This window comes from Barbus barbus (assembly GCF_936440315.1).
Source record: "Barbus barbus genome assembly, chromosome: 6".
In the NCBI taxonomy this organism is placed as follows: domain Eukaryota; kingdom Metazoa; phylum Chordata; class Actinopteri; order Cypriniformes; family Cyprinidae; genus Barbus; species Barbus barbus.
The window spans coordinates 30,639,733-30,662,741 of NC_136734.1; the positions used below are offsets into that span (position 1 = coordinate 30,639,733).

The window sequence follows — 23,009 nt, forward strand, 5'->3', positions numbered from 1 at the left end:
ATGAAAAAGCTTGACATTTACTTCAAATATGTTTTTGTCTTATCAGTGATTCAATGTTTTTACTAGTTCAGACGACGCCGGTGAGAGAGGGAGAACTAATGAGCAAAGAACAAGAGATTACGTATGAGAGCAAAGAAATGTTTGGGCTAAAACTGAATGAAAACAAGATAAATCTTTGGTATCTCTAATCCACAATCAACCCTTTAAAGCAGGCCTGTTCAATTTATATCCCTGCAGATCAAGAAACTGCAAATCAAACAGAGCACTACCAAATCTTTTTTTTTTTTTTGGTTTGTATTTTGTCAGAATTTTCTGCTAGCTATAAATGTTTCTCATGACAAATAATAATAAAAAAAGAATGCTATAACGCTGATGTTTGACTTTCACACCAATGAAATATTATACAGTATCACAGAACTGCTATCTGCAGATAGTAGTTTTTGTTGCACTAAGGAGTTGTTCTGTTTGGATTACGTGAATAGCTCTGCTTTAAAGTGGAGATGATGTGTAAGAGATATTGTTTGACCAAAGCAGCATATTTCTCTTTCCTCATTCCACACATTAGAACACAACTAAGTGATCCTACAACAACACAGATTCACTGCGACGAGATGCCATTACACTTTACATTTCAAACTACAACCCATACTGTGTGCGTGAAACTGACCTGGAGCCAATGTAAACACAAACAGAGACAGAGACAGACAGACAGAGTTATAAAACAAGATGATATGGGGGCTGTCTGGACAGTACATCTCACCATATATATAAGAGAATAAAGCTCATTCTCCACGGTCTGATATACCAGACACTAATAAATGTTCATGCATTGCACACAACATGCTTTCTAGATTCTGTTCCTCACTACAGTGTGTTGAGTCAGTGACATGAGCATGTCTTGAGGGTGCTGAAGCCCACTATAAATTGTGGTGTCAGAGACACGGAAAGAGGCAGAACGGAGCTGTCAGTTCCACTCAGGGGTGTCTGTGATCAGTTCGTCTCACATGGTACCGATAAGACAGGCCTCACAGTGTCCCACTTAAGGCGGTATCCTCTCTCAATTTCATCATCCCTCTCTTATGATGAATAGCTTTAACTTAATTCACCCACTTTATTTCTCATTTCATGGATGTCTGCTGCCTTTGGGGTATGTAATTGTGTGAAAAGAGAATCGTTTAGACTTTGGTTGGCGGTGTGGGTGTGGGTTTGTCTGTGCTGTTTCATCTTCGGATAAAAGTAAACACTTAAAAAATAAAGAACTATTACTGCAATAATCAAGTTCGGACTTGCCCTCTTGGATCAAACCGATTTGCTAACCACATCAACTCAGTTCACACAACGTGTCTAGAGTGCATCTATGAGATAAATAGCACTACAAAAAGGTCAGTGTTTTATTTTTTTAATCAATCTGAAAGCAGAAATAGTTTACCCAAAAACTCTTAAGACTTTCAATTGAGTTACAAGTGTAAGATTTGTGTCCTTGATACAATGTAATTATACATTTAAGTACTGAGTAATATTAATTAACTACATTTACTTACTATATGGTTAGGATTTGGCTTAGGGTTACTTGCATGTAATTATGCATACATGTATTGTCATTATAATAGTAAGGGAACATATACATATACATGTAACATATGTAACAAGGACACCTTAAAATAAAGTGTTACCAAATTTTGAATTTATTCATCAGCTTTAAATAGAGGGGAAACAATAACTCAGGTAAAAATATTGGTAACACTTTACTTAAAGCCTGTATGTATAATGCATTATGAAGGGTTATTAAAGGGTATAATGCATCATAATTATTCATAATGTGCATTGTAATACACTATATCTTGCCGTAAATAAATATAACTGAATTTAAAATGCAAATGAATTCAAATTAATTGTGTAATAATGAATTGATAAGTGTTATGATTAATTAACTGTGGTTACAATTATTCATGATTTAGCTTTATAAGATGCATTACAAGACATAATTAAAGCATTAAAATTACTTTTATAATGCATTATACATAAAGGCTTTAAATAAAGTGTTACCAATCTTCATTTGTTTTGAAGATGAACAAAAGTCTTATGGTTTGGAAAGACGTGTGTAAGTAAATGATGAGAGAATTTTCATTTTGGGTGAACTATCCCTTAAATTAATCATTGCATCAAAAAAATGCATCTGAGTGTTACAACTCTGCCCGGGAGCACGAAGACACGGAGACCAGGAGACGAGGAATTCACAAACACGAGAATCTTTAATCCAACTAGGAGCATGGGAGGCACAGGAAACACATCACGGACAGGGATGACAATTCAACGACCGACAAAACTAACTGAAAGGACTGGGGCTTATAAACACAGGATAACGAGAGACCTAAGGAGACACACCTGGGATCAAATTAACAATCAACATGAGGGAGAAACTGGGTCACAGAACACATGGGGAGCAAAACACAACAAAAACAGGTCCAAGATCCTGACATATCGCCCCCCTCCCGGAAGGTGCGTCCTCGCACCATAGAAACATCCAAAGGGGAGGGGCGGGTGGGAACTTGGGAGGCGGCTCAGGAGGAGGGCGGATACCCGGGAGGGGGCCGGCAGACAGAGACCAAGGCGGTGACGAAGGAGGGAGGAGCCAGGGAAGAGACAGGAGAGACCCGGAGCAGGAGGCGCTCAGCTGGACCCAGGCCACAGCCGTGACGATGGCCCACGGTGGAGCCGACGGAGGGAGGAGCCATGGAGGAGGGATGGCCGCCGACTCCAGGGGGCCGACCAACGGCGGCGGAGCAGGTGGTGGAGGAGCCCGAGGTGGAGACGGAGAGCCAACGAGCCAGGGTGATGCCGAGGATCCGGGGGGACAGGGTGGAGCCGAGGGCTCTGGTGACCGAGGTGGAGGCGGAAACCCGGAGATCCGCGGCGGAGCCGGAGCGACTGAGGACCAAGGTGGAGCTGGAGGGAGGAAGGAGCCCAACGGAGCCGGTGGGACGGAGCGACGAGGCGCAGCCAGAGGAGAGGAGTCCAGAGGCGATGGCGGGTCGACGCCCGACCAAGGCGGAGCCGGAGGGACGAGGGAGCCCGGTGGAGCTGGTGGATCGAGGAGTGACGGTGGAGGCGAGGGAGCTAGGAGCCGAGGTGGAGCCACTGGGTCTACGGACCGAGGCAGAGTCCGGGCCTCGGAGGCTGGAGGCGGAGGTAAGGGATACTCCAGCCCCGGCAACGCTGGAGGATGGCAGACCCACGGGGCTCGCACCGTACCGATAGAGGGCTGAGGGCGAGCGGGGGGGCTGCCAGACGACAGCGGTGGAGGAGGCAGGAGTGGGTGGGAGGGTGGGGATCTTCGAGGAGCAGGCACTGGAGGGCACGTGCGTGGAGCCGGCACTGGAGGGCACGTGCGTGGAGCCGGCACTGGAGGGCACGTGCGTGGAGCCGGCACTGGAGGGCGCTCTGGAAGCGCGGACACTTGGGGGCGCTCGGGAAGAGCTGAGCTGGACGGGACCAGTGGAGACGCAGGAGAGCTGGGCGGGACCAGCGGGAACTCAGGAGAGCTGGGCGGGACCAGCGGGAACTCAGGAGGCCTGGACGGAACCAGCGGGAACTCAGGAGGGCTGGGCGGAACCAGCGGGACTTCAGGACGGCTGGGCGGAGCCAGCGGGACTTCAGGACGGCTGGGCGGAACCAGCGGGACTTCAGGACGGCTGGGCGGAACCAGCGGGACTTCAGGACGGCTGGGCGGAACCAGCGGGAACTCAGGAGGGCTGGACGGGACCCTCTTGCGAGGTGCAGGGATAGGAGGGCACAGACGAGGAGCAGGCACTGGATGGCACTGGCGAGGAGCTGGCACTGGATGGCACTGGCGAGGAGCTGGCACTGGAGGGACTGACATGCCCTCAAACTCAATCAAAATCCCTACCGGCACCTGTCTTTCCTTCCTCGGTGGTTCGGGGTGAACCGTTATAGGCGGCGGGATCCTCTTCAGCGCGGACGGCGCAACGTTCATCGCCCCTTGCGGCGGAATCCTCCTCGCCGCGGGCGGAACATTCATCGCCGTCTCAGGCGGGACGAATTTCTTTTGGGCGGTGGGTAAGGGCGAGCGGCGAATGGCGACCCGTTCTCCCCAAAACGGGTGGCCTGGGTAAGCCGCGACAGGCAGCCCAACAGCCCACGCAGAACGGGCAGGGGCGAGCCGCGAACGGCGGCGTGAACCCCCGCAAACGACGGGCACAAGCTCAAGCATCCTGAGCGGTGAACTCGTCTTCGGTATGAGGTCGGTCGTTCTGTTACAACTCTGCCCGGGAGCACGAAGACACGGAGACCAGGAGACGAGGAATTCACAAACACGAGAATCTTTAATCCAACTAGGAGCATGGGAGGCACAGGAAACACATCACGGACAGGGATGACAATTCAACGACCGACAAAACTAACTGAAAGGACTGGGGCTTATAAACACAGGATAACGAGAGACCTAAGGAGACACACCTGGGATCAAATTAACAATCAACATGAGGGAGAAACTGGGTCACAGAACACATGGGGAGCAAAACACAACAAAAACAGGTCCAAGATCCTGACACTGAGCAGTCACTGAATAAACATCAATTCATCATTGCTTTCAAGGATGTAATCTCAATTAAGCAACATAAAAAATGGCTGAGAGGTTTTTTTATATGTAAGCAAAATAGATACTGTATAATAACAGGAAAATTTACCTAAACGAATCTGAATAAAATCAAATTGAAGTTATGAAATGAACAAATGAAATTAAATCAAACCAAACCATAAAATAAAGTCTGACTGAAATCTTGTGAATTGGAACCAAATTGGCTTTAGATTGGACACATATGTGGAGCAACATGAGAGTGAGTAAATGATGCTAGAGTCATTTTTGAGTGAACTAAACTTCTGAAAATGTATTAAAATGATGAGTGTACATATTACCCAGAGAAATAAAAGAGCTCCAGATGGACAAAGGCTTTGGCTGTAGGCTAAAGAAACGCCACCTTGCCTCACAGACAAGAAGTAGTAAGTATAGTTAGCATACATTTACTACTTGAGATTTTAGCATACGCACACACAACCACATGACAGACACAGTACAGCATTAAGATCCCTCAAAGCAATTTACAAGACACAAAGCAAAACCTGTCTATAAACGTAAATTAAAGTTCAGTCAAATGAAGACTTGCCACCCTGGCAATGCCTGCCATATTAAATCATTTAGCAGTGCTTAAAAACTACCAGTGAGTCAGTGGGTACAGCTGGTTCAAACAACAGCTTAGAAAGCCCAATTTTGGCCAGATCACACAAGACCTGGTTCATTTGGGAGAGGATAGGAAACTCTTAAGGCTGCTGGCTGGTCCTCACAGTTACTCCCAGCACGACTCACAATGAGGCTCTGGCTGACACTCAGAGAATGCAGCCAAACACACACACAGTCACAGAGCAAAGCAGTCAGAAACAGCACACAAACACAGCTGAGACACGCGTTCACATTAATCACACACTCGCTCACACACATGCATGCTTTCGCTGTCTCATAATAGCCATCCATACGTTTCTCTTCTTTTGTCTTCTACACTATTTGCTCTCCTGACAGTGGGACATGATTTACAAACAGAGACAGTGGAGTGAACGAGAAGAGGTAAGTGAGACATGAACTGTGGCCAGGGCAGGACATAAGTTGTGCAGTGGTCTCCTTATGTGAGCCTGTATAAACATTAAATAACAAATATGGCTACCTCGTAGACCCCAAACATTTGTGTATCATCTCCCATTCCAAGATCATGTCTAGTTCTGCACTATGAGTGTGCTGGGGAATATCTAATAGGAGTAGCGATGCTACAAAGTGTTTTTTTTTAGCCATGTGACAGCAGTTCAGTAGTCTCCAAAATAGCGTAGCTTTTTCCAGCAATGTTTTCCAACGAGTAGCATGATGAAATCCTACCATAGATGCTTTTTGTCACAGTGTGTCGTGCTCATGGCCAAGTAAAAGAGGAAATATATTCTCTCTCAAGTAGCATTGGGAAGTCAGATTAATTTTTCGTTCTGTCAGGCAATTTATTTTAAAGGGGGGATACAATGCTGTTTCATGCATTCAGAGTTGTTTACACTGTTGAAGAGTTGGATTAACATGCTAAGCATGGACCAAAGTTTCAAAAAACAATTTAGACATATATCTATGGAGTATTTCTGTGCCAAAAATCTCACTTCAGAACTGCAGACGGTAAGTGAAACGGCATCAGATGTCTCTGTTTTGTTGGCGATCGGCGCAAGTGCTTGTCACTCTTTAGCTCCGCCCACATGGCACGCCTCCAGGAGCTCAGCTTTTTCCGGAGAGAATCGTAAAGCTGTATCTTTCCTTTATTAAAATGATAAAACTAAAGACTTTCTGGAGATATGAAGGATGCAGTACTACTCTATAGGTACTCAAGATTAACATGAGATTGGGTGAAACTGTGTGTGTTAGGTCCCCTTTAATAAACCTATTAAAAAATACACAGTCCCTATGCAACATTTCATGTTTAAAAAAATTATAGATATTAAAAATATTTAGTCAGATTTACACAAATACTGCTGTGTTTTTATTAGTTCGGTATGTGTTTTATTCGGTATAAGTTAAACGCTGTCACCCAAATTAAAATTTGTTTTGGGCCAGAAAGCCAAAAAAAAAAAAAAAAAAATTGTTTCATAATCTCATAGTCGATTTTATAATCTAATCTTTTGAAAACTTTTTTTTTTTTTTTTTTTTCTTTCAAAAGAGCAGTTTGACTACAGTTAATTCTGTTTTGGGATGCAATTAACATCACCAGTCAGTCTTACCTTCCTCACACTGAGGTCCGCTGTATCCAGGACAACATTTCCATTCTAGAGAGGTGATGGTGCGGTACACGACTTTATAGGATGGCCGGACCACAGTGCGATAGCTGTAACACACACACACATAAAATGTAAATCTGTTTCAAAGTTTGTTATCATATTTTTACTCTACAAACCCATTATAGAGAATTTTTTTGAAGACTTTTGAATGGTAGCATATACTTATAGCATTTCATGAATATTATGCAAAAATGAATGGGTTTACAAAATCCTGTCAGGAACTGCAAAACGGAATTATGAGATTATAACTTTAAACATGCAACATTTAATAATTTTAGGTATGTTTTTGGAACTGTGTCCTATTAGCACATGACCACTTAACAGGAAAATGCCATTACATTTACAGCACAGGCTGTAAAGTGAGGTCCCTAAAATGATATAAACACCTAGTGAGTGTGTGTTGATAATAAACCCACCTTCCTCCATTGCATCCCTGAGGCCACCTGCAGGTCTGATAGACCCTCTGGAGAGTGGTGCCATTCTGCACCTGACAGGTCACCGTCTTAGTTACTGTCTGCGGACACCAGTTCCTAACAGAGAGACAAATATGAGAATCAGAGTACAACAATCCAATTGACCTCCATCCTGTTCTGGATGGTTCTGATGACATAAGAATAATAACACCATAAAATGATCGAATCCAACTCCCACATACTGTAAAAGTGATCAATGATTTTGTTGGACACTCGGTCCTTTAACAGTCTAACCATCTTCTTTGAAAACTCTTTATGATGTTTACGCAGGTTAAATGATCCGTACGCCCAGCAGGAGAGCATTGTCAGCTCTGTTTACTTTGCGGTCTTTCGCTAGCAATACACATCCGCCCATTTTTATTCTTTCCGCAGCACTACAAGCAGATCAAGTCACGGAGGGGGACGATGTCCTGCGATGTGAGCATGTGGGCTGCTCATCCAGATTTAAGACAGCTTTTAGAAACTCGAGCCAAAAACCAGAGCAAAGGCACAGTCCCCAGGAGAAAGACTGGTTCTTTTGTGCTGCTTTTTTATCAGGGCTTCACTTCACACGGCTGAAAAAGCCCAGAAACATTTAAGCCACTCGAAAAAAAATTATGGCATAGCATAAGTGACTGCTGACAAAAGCCTGAATCAGGTGCCCATTTATTTTGTTTGACTGATTAAAAAAAGTAATAAAGGGCTACATAGAAATAGAGTGCGAGAAAGAGACGATTTTGACATTAATTGTGATATATATTATTGTGAACCTTGAAAATAAATCCTTCAAAATCTTTAAATTGGTATGCTAGTGTCATGAATCTGGTCTATGAACTTCCGTTAACTCACCACCAGAGGTCACTCGCTCACCACATGGACTCTTGCACCACACTAACTGTTGCACGCCACCTCAGACTACAATTCCCATCATCCATTGCACTGACCACACACACAGCTGACTGCACTGATCACACACCCTACATAAACCATGGACTTCCTCTCTGCCAAGTATTGTATAGCGTATATCACTCTCCTAGCGATAGCGACTCTACGGAGCCCACGCAGTTATCATAGTCTTGCCTTGCCTTGTGTGTTTTCTAGTGTTTTGACTCTTGCCTGTGTTTCCTGGATTTAGCCCTTTGCCTTGCCATTCGGACTCTGTTTGCACCTCTCTTGGACTATTGCTCGTGTACCTGGATTATCTCTCTGCCTTGCCCTGTTGGATATTGTTCGCCGATCGTCGACCCACGCTTGCCCTAGGATTACTCTTTGTCTTGCCTGTGTTGTTCCTGTTTTCCACTGAATGAACCTTGCTTGTTTTGTAACCACGCCTTTGAATAAAGCTTGCAAATGGATCCGCACGTCTCACGTCTCGTTCCCCCCCGTAACAGCTAGATGGTGCTGTGTGGTTATTCTCATTGTGCAATAGCCTACACAATAAAGGCCCTGATGTACTTCAAATGAAGTTTGTTTTCGTTCTTCGTTTGGGGACAAAAAGAAGTTAGAAAAGGCTGAGTGACGGTATACTGTTTTCGAACATTCCAACACCCCCGCACTGCTGGAGGGGTGCCCTAAACACAACAACGATGCAATGATGGTGTATCTAGGTGCGAGACGGGTACCAATGGTCAGAATATTATAGACAAAAGAATAATGATTAGCAGCGGTTCAGACTCAAGTATCATGTTTGCAATACAATATAACCATTCCATTTCCATAATCAATCTTTAAATGTGAATGGCTCATCGTCTGAAAACTTATGCATGATGTGGAAAAAAATATTGGAGTCATCTCAATAACACAAACCTGTTTGTTACTTTATTTTATTAGTGTTCATTAATTTTATTAAACTGGACAAATTATTACACCTTTTTATATTTCATGTGGTGTCATGATTTGATAAAAACAAAGGTTTGAAACAAACCCAAAAATTTTCACGTCAAAGAAGGTGGAGTTCCAGAATACACCCACCGTAATCGCCATGGACCAATGGTAGTTTAAAGGTGTTTAGGAGCCAAAACAAACTCCCCCAGAAAGTTCGCTTTGGTGAGTTGTTTCGAACTGCCGAAACAAACTCAAAACAAACTTTGTTTCGGCCGGATTTTGTTCAAAATGACGTCATATCAGTTTGTTCTTCAATTTCATTTGAATTATATCGGGGCCTTAATGCAAGGCAGTTTGATTTTTACATTGATATTTTTAAATAAATATTTAAATATTTAAAATTATTTTAATAAATATTAAAATTGTATTCCCTCAAGCTATTCATCAAAATACAATTTTACAGAAAGATTTCAAATTATTGATTTGATCCATTTTCTAGCGGAATGAGAAAATTATACATTTCTGATCTATATCTGAGAAATTTCTGATCTATTATACGCGTAATGAGAAAAACTAAAATTCAAAAACCAAAAAAAAACCAAACCAAAATTCAAACCCTGATTAAAGATCTATACTTGGAATCCATGTCTCAATATAATATAGCCATATGATAAAAATGTATCGATTTTCCTTCCACCTCTGTACATACATACAGTATACATTTGAAATCCTGAGCTTTGTAACATAGAAACTCACTCAAGGTATGGTTGCAGTCATTATTTAGCGTAAAATGCAAACAAGAGAAACAAGCCTTGGAGACAAAAGTCATCTGGAAAGTTTGCCACGGTAATCATTAAATGTGCCCTACATAACGTGGAACTTTCTAATTGGGAAGCCAGTGGCAAATCCAGCCCTGATGAGGAGCAGACCAGAGGCAGGACAGAGGAGAGGAGAAGGGGAAAGTAACACAGAGAACCAAAACAAAGCTGCACGGCCCAAGCCCAGACTCTCGGCACATGCCAGAAGTCACAAAAGAAAGGAATCAACGTGGGTTTGACGAGAAACACCAATCAGATCTCTTTCCCCCTGAGCTCCCTCATGATTTTTACACAGAGCGACTTGAAACAAAGAGCCATTGATCAGTTCACCTCAAACAGACTTTTGTATGAACCATTATGCCTCAAGTTGAGCAAACATAAGTCAAAGAGATGTGGAGCAGAATTCAAAGAGAGTTAATGCACGTGCAACATATGGAGATCGTTATATCTACTATACTTCAGCGGCTATTATCAATGGCTCAGCTTATGCACAGCTAGGATCACACACCAGGAAAACAGGCCAGAGGACCGTTACATGCTCAATAATCAGCATCAATCTGCCTAGATTACTGTAGATTGCCTGTCTGTTGCATTGCGTGTATGTAGAATTTTAGGGATTGCTGGAATTGTGAAAGCGTTTTCAAGCACACACGACATGGCATGCCATAACAGCCAAACAAATTAACTTACATTTTTTATATAATACTTGAATAGGATTATTTTTTACATAAAATATATAGTTTTTTTTCAAAATAGAAATATAAATAATTACTAAAATTGTTTGTGCACAAATATAAATCTTTCTTCTTCTTCTTCTTCTTCTTCTTCTTATTATTATTATATAACAAATACTTCCAGTCCTTGTTCATGTTTGAAGCCATAATAAAATAGTCTGTAACCATTCTGCAAAACAGATGAAGAACTACATTTCTTGGCTTGGTGGAAGAAGTGTTATTTGTTATCAATAAATTATTCATTTTTGTTGCTATGTGTTTATTTCATAAAACTTTGCTATTGTAGAATAGCAAACGTAACTATTGTAAAATCATTCTAAACCATACATATGTTGCACACAATTACATAAATTTATTTTCTTCCATAATAGGATATAATAAATACAATTAAACTAATACATTTGCATAATATAAAAATGTATTAAATATATCATGTATCATTGGAATGAAGTTGTAACCAGAAGCAACATGGGGTCTACTTCTACAACATGGGGTGCATCTTCTTCATGCACATGCATTTACAGCTCTCACATGTGCTGTTTCCCATCCCATTCCCAGAACCTGCTAAAACTGAGGCCCACAGAACCAGCCCTCAAATATTCCAGAAATTTCCAAAGCCTATTCATTTTAGGTGGTTTCCATGCCCTGTTTGTGATGAGGGACCCGGGACTCAGAGTCTGGAACAGAACTGGAGTGACCACAGGCTTATCCGGTCACTACCTGCCCAACTGCTCCGGCCCAGCCAACAAACACACACAGCCTGGACACACAAACACAGAGGCCCGTCTGGCCACAGCTGAAGATCATGGAGCCATTTCTGTGATCTGCTTATTATTGAACCCAAAACCACAAATCATACCCTTGCCCTTCTCTAGGAAACATAGAAATGCACATCTAAAATCTACCATAAATAAAAAAAACTATACAAAAAAAAATAAAAAATCACTCCATAATTTACCCAAGCAGGCCATGTTCCTACATCAACATCCTTTGTCAACCAAAACATACCCTTACAATCAGAGGGCAATGATGGGTTGAGAAAAATGCAATGTAATTCAATAAAATGCAATAAAATAAAATGCAGTAGAATGAAAATATATTTATAAAATGCAAATCAATAAAATAAAATATGTATTTTATTATTATTATCTTAAAATAATGTTCTTCAAAGCTTGAAATCTCCATCCAACAAAAACATCATCTTTTGTTTTTCAAAGTAGAATTAAAAACATATGGGTTTGTAATGACATGATGAGTAAATGACACCAGAATTGTAATTTTGTCGTGAACTGCATTTGTACAGTCACATCACCGCTGTCAATACTTTAAATCATGTAAATTCACCTGAGCAAAAACTATCATATATAATTGCTTCCATATTTCACAGTGATTTCAGTTGCACTGAACCCCATCGCACTGATTCTGTCCGTTCATCATCATTTTAGCCTGCAAATCTGCTACATAAGTTCAGAAATGAGCCAAACTCACTCACAGTAGGAGGAGACGTCCAAGCAATGGACAGATAGAGATCTAGAGTGGCACAGTCATCAGAACACAGTTCCCACACTGCCCCCAATCACAATGCCAGTTTGGCGAACAGGGTGATTTGTTCGAGTCGTTCATCGATCTTCATCTGATCCAGACTTCATTTGGTACTTTCCTCAACTGTAACTTCAATTAGCTCCTCTACTCTAAAACACAAAACGACATAAAAATCATGCAAAATATCCTCTCTACTTTAAAAAAGCACACAGTGCATAGCATTCTCTGGATCTTTATGGAAACATTCTGGACACAATCCAGCTCCATATGAACTAATGAGAGGATTAATAGGGAACACAAAGCACAAAAGCCTTTCAATGGGAAATGACCCCTCGCCCGCTTTCTGAACAGAGAGATAGAGGCAAAGGCAGCTAAAGTCTGCTTTGATCCAGATTTAAACCTCGGGGCAGGGAGAGACAGAGGGTTAAAAGAGGAGGAGCAGTACTTACAGACTATTATTCCTGTAATCTAACATCTCTCCATCACAAAGCATTTATGAGGGCTCATTATGCAACCCAGTTATCAACCCACACTCTAATTCTCTCTATGATAACAGTTCCATTTATCGTTGTGCCTTGAAAATAGTTCATTAATGTGAGATGTAAAGAACTATCAAAAAACATTTTTGTTACAAATCATTTGAGTTGGCGATATGGTCCTTCAACAAATGTGGAAAAAAACCACCAACTGTGCTATTGGGTCAGTTTGATCATGACATTTCCAGTATGTTTTCCAACATTCAAAATACCTAACACATTAATATAGTGCAGTTTTTAAATAAATAAATAAAACAATTGAAAAAAATAGATAGATAGGCCTAGATAGATATATAAGAATGTGTTTGGTGTAAACTTGACAAACTTCATTGCAAAATTTGATAGCTCAACTTCTGTTGAATGTAGGCCAATGACAGATGGATGCTCAAAGATATGGAAACAAACAAAAAAACAGTCTTCTAAACTATAATTAATCCTTTACACACACAACAGTAGGTTTAGGGACAGTTTTACTAACAGCTTGCACCAGCGCTAACCGTCTTTTGTCGTTAAAATTGTACTGTCAGGTTTTACTAAAGACGCGCAGTGACGAATTAGTGCTGGAAAGGTGTGGACACAGATATTTTTGCGCCTGACCTTATTGAATATGCATTTTTAGTAGTTTCACTTTCAGAAGCAAAATTTATGGGAGGAGAGTATTCAAATGAATCACGCAACGAGTTTTACTAACATTTGCACTCGTCAAATTACTGGCATTTGCGCCATTTAATGCCCCAAAAAAGCATGTCTTAAACTATTTTGTGCTTGACATGGCTGTAATTATTGTTGCTAGGAGGAGGCACCGCAGAGAACAGAGAGCACATGGTAAAAGGGATTTTTTCCACACATAGCCTATTAATTTATTTTGAATGCCAGAAGAACACATTATCAGAACATATTGTTTGCCAAGCCATGATATTTTTTTATTTGCTTCAGGAAATAAAAGACGACTTGGAACCCTCAACTAGGAGTGACGCAATACTAGGTCTATCAAAACTTCTAGCAAACCTTCATTTTTGGCGTCCGGTTCTTTTCGACATACTGTGGCTTAGGGCTGCACGATTCTTGCTAAAATGTGAATCACGATTTTTCTCCATGGGAATTGAGATAACGATTCTCTTACACGATTCTCATTTTTTCAACCAAAATTTATTGCACTCAAGTACAAACCCCCCCCCCCCCCCCCAAAAAAAACACAGGACATTCAGTATAATAAAGTGCAACTTGTTACTTTTCCACTTTTCTTTATTTTAGACCCCTTAAAGTTAATAATTTTAAAGCTTTAAGTTGTTGAACATAAGAGAACATTAACAATAATAAATAAAAATATTCACATTCACACGGGGCGTCGGCGTCAACGCCTCTCGTTTACTTTGAATGGAGTGACGTCAAGCGTTGCCGAACTGAATTGAGGGTCCCTCGCGTCGCTTCACTGGCGTTGCACGTGGAAGATGTTGAAAACTTTTCAACTTTTCAAGTGCCAACGCAGGCGTCAGCCAATCAGATCGCCTTATGCAAATACCCTAGCACAGACGCTAGCCAATCCCGTTCATGCAGCACCAGAAAAGTATGTGATTGGCTGTTATCACTATGATGGCGCGTCAGCACCATGGTCAGCACCAGAGCCGTTGAGAAACAGAGTTGCGACACTCCCATAGGCTTCCATAAGAAATTAGGAATGCGGAAGTAAAGCGTGTCATGGAGCAGCCAATAGTTCCAAACAACCGATAGTTTCAGCATTGAAGCCCATTCATTTCAGTGCTTCTCAAACACAGTCGCCAGAAAGTTGAGGAAATTACAGCATTTTATTGCCATTATAACTCATTAGTTTACCTCTCGGAAATCTGACCAGTAGTTGTATTTTATGAAACGCGTTATAGTTCATGTTTATTTTTAGATAATAGTCAGTATATGCTATATTTGCAGTTAGATAACGTGGATATATTATATAATAAAATATTTTGATGAATACAGTTGGTTGCCTTTTTTATTTTGAAGTATTTGCAAAACTTAAATTTACATTTTTTTCATTTACATTTAGTCATTTAGTAGACGCTTTTATCCAAAGCGACTTACAATGTAGAAGCAAACAGACCAACGAAAGAGCAACAAAATACAAGTGCTGTGACAAGTCTCAGTTAGTCTAGCACAGTTCACATAGCATGATTTTTTTTTTAAATAAATATAAATAAATAAATAGAATAGAATAGGTAAGTGCTAGTATTAATTAGTCAGATGGTGGCGAAAAATATGTTTTTTTTTTTTTTGTTTGTTTTTTGAAAATGGCTAAAACCATTTCTAGCATTTTTCTAGCATTCATTGATATTCACTTGTGTATGCATACTGTATCTTATATTTTAACATAATATTGTATTAAAATGTGAATAATAGATGAAGAAATATATATTAATACAATAACACATTTTACATACTAATGAGATTTCTTATACTCTTTAAATAAGCATAATTTATTTCCTCATTGGTCTACACATCCACAGGAATAAGTGTAACACAAACACACAAAGTCATGCCTCAAGTCTCCAATCTTTATTAAGCAGTTTACATTATACTTTGCAAACAAAGAAATGTAACCGCCTTATCCTTTGTTGCATTGTACTATGTTTTTACTCCATAGTTAAACAAGAAAAACCCATTAATATTATTTCCATTAAACTCCACAGAGAAAATGCTACTATCAGTGTATTAAACGAATTAATCAATGGACATTTTGTGTTAATATTTGCCGGAAAATGCTGCAAGTACACCCGCTGTTGTTGTCTGACCCGATTAATCCCATTCAAACCTATGGACAGCTCGGAGAGCTCCATGAACCACGTGACCGCGCGGCGCGAGATCAAAGCGTGTCGCAACTCTGTTTCTCAGCGGCTCAGGGGTGCGTTTCCCGTACAACTATATAGCTCGCTGCTTAACTACCATAGTACGATGCATCGTTGGAGAAATCAACTAGCTAGTCACGACTGTTTCCCGAAACCGTATGTCGCAAAGTATCGTTCAACCACGTTGGTTTATGACGTCTCGCACATGGTGGACTAATAACTTATTTTAATTAATCTGTTTGAGATCGAATTAACGCTAGATTTTGTCATATAAGTTACAGACATGGCATCTGAAGACCATTTCTAATTTTTCTCAGTTATTTTGCTTTATTACCAGACTCAATATTTGGCTCATTCTTACATAGTAGAGCACGTTCGCACATGCGCAGTCTTCAAAAACGGTGCTTTAAATCTCTTGACAAACTAAAAGACGTAAATTACATTTGTATGTATTCTAAATAAATAACACAGGTTGTACTGAATGTCAGCTTGCTTATTTTGCTAAAGATAAGGATTTATTCAGTCTACATCTCATGTAAACTAGAAACTATGCTTCTAACCACAGCTCGAGAGTGGTCGTTCCAACCACACAAGTTTGCGATGCTGTTTGCGAACGTTCGTTGGAACGATGGTTTCGGGAAACACCAAATCGTTGAACTATGCTGATAACGACGGAACTTGCGACCATAGTTGGCTAACGATGCTTTTGGGAAACGCACCCCTGGTCAGCCCCAAGCTTCAGACACGCCCTCCGTCAAGCGTTGATGCCAAGTATAGGTCTCTGCAGCAAAGTAATGGGAGTTACCAGATCGGGGCGTTTTTCGACCATGTTACCTGATTGGCTGGCATCATAGTAATGGTAGGTTTACGGGTGGGGTTAGGTCAGGGGATCATTTTGATTGCATGATTTAGAAACACCCAGCCGTTTGAAAACGCCCAGAAATTCAGAAACGCCCACTTTTGCTCTGCAGAGACCTCAATCTCGTTGATGCTGACACCCAGTTGAAGGAGCGCTGCGCAGAATGATCACCGTATGATATTAAACTACAGTCTATGACATTAAAGTACCGCAAGAGCGATTTGAATGCATAGGATCCGATTGCTTTCTTACCGCTCTCGTGGTACTTTGATGTCATACGGTGATCATTCTGCGAACGCGACTCCGTTTAGGTCTGCCGCCTTTTTACACGTCACGTGAGTGACAGCGGAACGTGGCCAATGAGGGAGAGGAGAAAAGTGATAGCGATTTATGATTGATTGGTGAATTAATGAGACGGGGGTAGCTGCAGCCTGGAGCAATGGGCGTGCTGAAATGAGGCGATCCGAAAGGTGAATCAGTACAACAAAATCTACCCCTTGCTCAAGCCTGCAGTTATCCCCAAGTAGGGATAACTGCAAGTAGGGATACCTGCAGGCTTGAGCAATGGGCGTGGCGAAAGGTTAGGGCGTGCCAAAAGGTAGGGGCGTGGAGAAAGGTCTTAATGATTGGTCGACAAAGCTGTCTGTCAGGGTGTGGGGGTAGGGTTAGGGGTAGATTTTGTTGTACTGATTCACCTTTCGGAACGCCTCATTTCAGCACGCCCATTGCTCCAGTCTGCAGCTACCCCCGTCTCGTTATCCCTACTTGGAATTAATAGTGTTTTGTTATTGTGTGAGTGACCAATAACGCGTGAATGCAGCATGATCTGAATGCAGGGAAATACACGGAAGTGAATTGCCGTCATTTAGAAATGAGATCGCATTTATGTATGAATCGAGATCGTGGTTTTTTTCGATTAATCATGCAGCCCTACTGTGGCGTCTTTATTTCTTTATTTGTGACTATGCTAATTTGTGCTGAGTTTGGTATATTGTGTTGGTCGATATGTAAATAAAATGTTGCGTCTGTGTTCCTTAATTGTCGCATTGTTAGTAAATCACCCACAGAAATTTCCCCTCCCATCGGCGCTGTTTTGGAATTGCCCTGTTTAGTAAAACTGGCCCTTAAACCCTTGAAAAGATTATGCACTGGAAATCACCACTGAGCCCCTGTACAATCTCTGTAAAGAGTGTACTCCGAAATCAGCATCTGCTAAATGAGTACTTGCATACTTTTCTTTCTAAATGAAGGCAATTGAAGCACAAGCGATTACAGCATCATATTTATTGGCCTTTTCAAAACACATTGCACTAAAAGCTTCATTGACTTCAATACTGCTTCTAGCTTCATTGTGTCTCAGATATGCGGTAGGTAATGCAAGTTAAAAGGTGTGAAAGCTTTCAACAGCCCAGCAATGCTACATTTCACTGGCGTCAACATGTACTTGGCCAACAAATCGAAAGAATGACTCTCTTCCTCACATACACACATGGGACCAGAAACGTAATAAATAACTCTGCAATGCACGCAGAGCACAGCACAGACTGTTAGAGGGAGATAACTCAAATCAGAAAGGGATGGCAGGAATCACACAGAGCTGGACTGAGCGCAACTCAGCACACAGTGAGCGGCAAGCAAGCCAAGGCCATTAAATAAAAGCAGAACAACGCACACATGCATACAAACCAGAAGAAAGATCATGAAACTGTCTCGTTTTAGACAAAAGGAAAAGCAGTGCGCCTCATTTAAAGCATGAATGCTAGCTTTCAACACACAACGCGTGAGACAACACTGAGATGCAAATGTTGACTCCCGCAATGTAGCACAGACTACAAAGATTATTGACTCTGGAGGCAAATAAATTAAGTTTGAACAAGAAGACAATGGAAAGCTGTGGCAGCTGGACAGAATTGGAGGAAAGAGTGCATTTCATCATCGGGTCAGTAATGAAGCCCTCCTGGGATGCACTAGGGGGGAAAGATAACCCAATTAGGCCGCGTTCATGACGTCCAATGCTAGGCAAAACAGTGAGGGATGGATAAGATTAATGGGCTGGTGAAAGAAAGCATCAAAAATTACTAAAAGAGAAAAAAGAAAGAAAGAACAACAAAGCAAAGCAGAAATGAGCAGGGACCCCTTTTCTGTTCCTGCGATTTGCTCAAGAACGGTTCAAAGGACAGGTCAAAGGCCATGGTGGGAGACAGTCCTTCTCCAGAGTCTGATTTAAGGGCCGGCCTCACAGGATAAACAGCCCTGAAGCGGATGATATGGATGAGTGAGTGCACACACATAAACACCCATAGATCATGAAGATGACCAGTGCATATTTCCCTAAGTATCTCCATCCTCACTTTGAAACCGATTCCCTGATTGATTGATCTGAGTTTCATGCTCTTCACTCCACATGGCAATCTTGATTTATATCTGACACCAAATGAGAGTGCTGACCTTATTTTCCAGAACAGGGACTAAATTCATGAAACAATTTTAAGAATAAACTTGTTAACTTCATTTTCTTCCCATTTTCTAACTTTGGAATAAAATCAAGAGTATTTTGTAATTCACAAACATTTCTTAAGAAGTTTATTTTTTCTCAATATTATTCTGAAGACAAAACAAAAAAAATGATTTTTTTTGCAAGAATGACATACACAAACTTGATATAATTTATCTTAACAAATTTTTTAACTTCTTTCTTAAGAAGATTTTTGTGAATCCACAGAACAATTCAATTAAATGCGTCCATTAAAACATGAATGAAAGTAATGAAAATTATAGCCATACATAAATATTTCCTCCTCCTATTTTACAATTTGCAGTGTACTCACAATGCAGAAGAGAAAAACACATACAGCAAACAAAATGTGTCTAACCCACGGAAGCATCAAAGAGTCCCTGCTTTCGTGGAGGCAGAATAAGGTAGAGGTGGAGGTATGTTGGTTGGTACTGATGGGTCAGCAGTTAAAGGTCCCTCTGGGGCCCAAGTCTCACACTACCCACCCTGAGCGCTGCTCTCCAGGGCAGTGAAGCTGAGCAGAACAGGAAATAGCTGCTGACTTAACCCCCAACTGTGCTCGGCTTCCCCGGCCCCTAATTAGACAGATATTATTAAGAGGCTTTTCTCAGAATATTTACATTTCAAGCATTGTCTTGGCTATGTGCAAAATGGATTAGGTTAAAGGTTAGGATGTGGATCGGGGTTAATTGTGATTTATGGCAGAAGTTCATATGCCTGTTCAGCCTCTCTCAGTGATGCTTTAGAAAGAAGAATAAACTGTTTCTCTGTGCTCTAGCGTGGGAAACTAAATTATGCAGGTATCTATACAGTACATTGCCATGCAGTTCTAACTGACATACAGTGAGATTCTGTGTAGCTGAACTACAGTATAAATTATTCACAACATAATGTGTAATTGAATATTTAAAGGATTAAAAGCATGTTGTGCATCTTTCAAAACAAGTGCACAATACTAAGACCAGTTGTAGTCTGATTAATGAGTATAAATGCTGGACAAAAGCTACAAATACATTATGTAGGTCTGTTAGTCAGGTTTCTCAATTTTAGTCTAAAATTAACTAAAGCATTTAAACAACATTATTAAAAAGATAAATGAATATTTTAGTCACACTAAACTACTATATAAATATATACATGCACTATCTATAACATATTTGATATTATTTATTATAATCTACTTTACATATCGAGGGGTGAGAACCAGGAGGGCGTAAGTGACATTTCACTAACTTTACAGGAGAGCCAAAACTAAAATTTCACCATAGTTTGATCTGACTTTGTGTACTGAATTCAATTGTTTATAATACAAATTTGTACACTCATAGATGACAGCACTTTTGCTAGTAGAAAGAGCTCATTAAGAGCTTTCATTTGATGTATATATCTCCATTTCACCAAAAATGTCACTTACTGGTTCTCACCCCTAGATATATTTGTTATATTTGTCAATATTTACATGCATTTTTATTAGTTTTTTCAATTTAATCCATAAGTTTTTTTTATATTTAATAAATGAATGTTTCCAAAGACAAATAATCAAGATCTTAGTAATGACCAAAATAATCATATTTATTTATTTACACGATCAATCAGCCCTAACACACAATGAAATATGTTTTGCCAGGTAACCTAAATGACTAGGTTACAAAAACAAGTCATTTTTATAAATGAGGTTAGGAATAAATCACTGCTTAAATGTAAAAAAGAAAGGCTGAACATGATTTACTATATAAACAAGTAAACTCAAAGCAGCTGCATCTTGAGTATTTCAACCGGCCTAAAGTATAAACACAGACTTTGTTCTTTATATCAAAAGTTATATTGCACCTCTCAGTAAACAGTGCTGTCTATCCAAGGCATCTCAAAGATGTCTGTGACCTCTCTTCACTGCATCATCAGACACCAGTGTAATAAACTTCCCTCTCACAGCATGTAGACGATGCAGCTGCATGTGTTTAGTAAACACCGTCTGTTTCATCAGTATGTGATTGACGGGAGGAGGGGGTGAGAGATCAAACCATCAGCACAGAGAGCGAAGACGACTCAACACCTGCGTACTTCAGAAACACCCCACAACAACTCTAAGCCATTTACCCAAACAGAGTAAATATTTACATGAAGATATGAGGGTCAGATCAAGGCCATAAGCTGTGGTCACAGGTCAGTCAAGGTGATGAGGTCTGGACAGAAGTGGAGGGCTCACATGTTGGATGATGTTTTGCCTAATTTCTTGCCTTGTTATGTCTCAAAAAAGCCTAATCAAGGAGGGAAATGAAAAAGATGATATACTGATAAAAGAAAACACTGTTGATTACGTCTTATTTAGCATTACCAAAAAAAGCTTGCCTAAATATAAACCTGAAAGCAAGACTGCATAAATATGCAAATATTCTAAAGCTCTCTGTCCTGATGAGTTTGAATAAGTCTGGACAGTGATACCAATATATTTTACGTGTGTTTTAACTGGAATAAACCATGGACAAAGGTACAGACAGGAGAGATGGGTGTTCCCCCGTCTCAGGAAAGAGGAAACAGACAGTCAGACCCACAACAGGAGCATTAGGTGGAGAGCAGGGAAATAAAAGTACAGAGTAAAATAAAACGGATTCATTGTTTATTCTCACAATATATCAGTCTTTATTCATCTACAAAATGCCACAGTTAATATAGCAAGTTACCAGCTGTCATTCAATTCTGCTGTGTGCTCTTCTGGAAAATCCATCTTAAAACATGTATCTGTTTTGGAACATGCTGGTTTCTAGCTGGTAATTAGCTAGGCTATAGAAACCAGCTTAAATTTCTTGCCCATTAGTTACTGACCAGCTTAGACCAACTAGAACCTACTAGGTTTTCACACAGCTGAATTTTCCAACTGGGAAAATATTTGTCATCTTTATTCACGAACGGGTTGCCTCTTGATGAAATATTTTTGTTTGAAAAAGAATTTTAACTGACTGCAAACAATTGATAAAAAGTAGTTGAAGTACATAAATGGCAAACATTAGTCGAAACAATGTAAAACTTCAACTGACAACTTCTGTCCAACAGGTTACTTCTGTCATAAACCTTACCTCTTCGACTGATCTTTGTGGAGTGCTGTCCCGGTCTGGTATTTGTAAACTCCGGGTCCCCACGTCCCCTGAACGCATGTCAGCCACAGTATCAGCAGCAGCAGCGTCCTCCGGAGGAAAGAGCTCCGGTGAACCGCAGACACCGAGCGCCCGTCACCCGCTCCCATTTCAGCCGGAGACCCTAGTCAGCAAAATACCTCTCCTAATACTGTCCCGTTTATGTTCGAACTGTGACTAGAGGACAGATATACGAGTCGCAAAACTAATTTCTGAACTGCTGTTTCTCTCACGAGTATTAAAATAATAAAAGTTTTGTTTATGTGCACTGTTACGTCTCAAACACGAGAGTTAAAGTTTCAGAGGCTTGTCATCGGCAGACCCAGCCACAAATAAATCTCCTCACAAAGTTTGCAAGCAAACCGCAAGACAAACGTTTCTAGCAGCCACCCAAACCGGTCCCGCCTCACTCCTCCATCTCCCTCTCTGTCTATGTCTGTACGTTACGGTATATTTCTTGACCACATCAACACAATGGGCAAGAAAGCTGTTTTATAGTCGCCTTGAGTCCCACGGCCCGTGCAGTTTTTTTTTTTCACCCAGCCCAGTTCCCTCTCCCTCTGCCCTCTCACACATGCAGCACTCCCCCTTCCCTGCTCTTCCAGAGAACAGTTTACACATTAAATTATGCACAGATGCTGGTCTCATATTTAAAACAAACAAACAAAAAAATAAATAAAAAAAAAAAGAGCCAGAGAGGCTAATAAGCACATCGCTACTCACAGAAATGACAATTGTTTCTCCAAGCAATACTTAATTGGAGTCTTTTCTCCAGCAATCTCACCTCACCTGTCTCTTGAGGTTCAGAGGCGACTTGAGCAATGTCTCACATATGCTCAAAATATCCAAGATACCCAAATTTACAACCAAAAGTCAACATGATCTCTA

The 23,009-nt window shown here is 40.7% G+C and overlaps 1 protein-coding gene across 2 annotated transcripts in view; it reads right to left on the reverse strand.

The window, feature by feature from the left end:
- Positions 1 to 22,752, reverse strand: part of emid1 (EMI domain containing 1) — a 69,624-nt gene extending 46,872 nt beyond the window's left edge. Inside the window, exons 1-3 of one of the 2 annotated variants that reach the window (XM_079419600.1) lie at positions 22,065 to 22,752; positions 7,290 to 7,403; positions 6,817 to 6,920 (exon numbers count right to left, since the gene is read on the reverse strand). In XM_079419600.1, coding sequence (XP_079275726.1) covers positions 6,817 to 6,920; positions 7,290 to 7,403; positions 22,065 to 22,231 — 385 coding nt within the window. In that variant the 5' untranslated portion in view covers positions 22,232 to 22,752. The remainder of the gene's footprint in view (positions 1 to 6,816; positions 6,921 to 7,289; positions 7,404 to 22,064) is intronic. The other variant, XM_079419599.1, reaches the window with a different exon arrangement.
- Between the last annotated feature and the right edge of the window lie 257 nt (positions 22,753 to 23,009).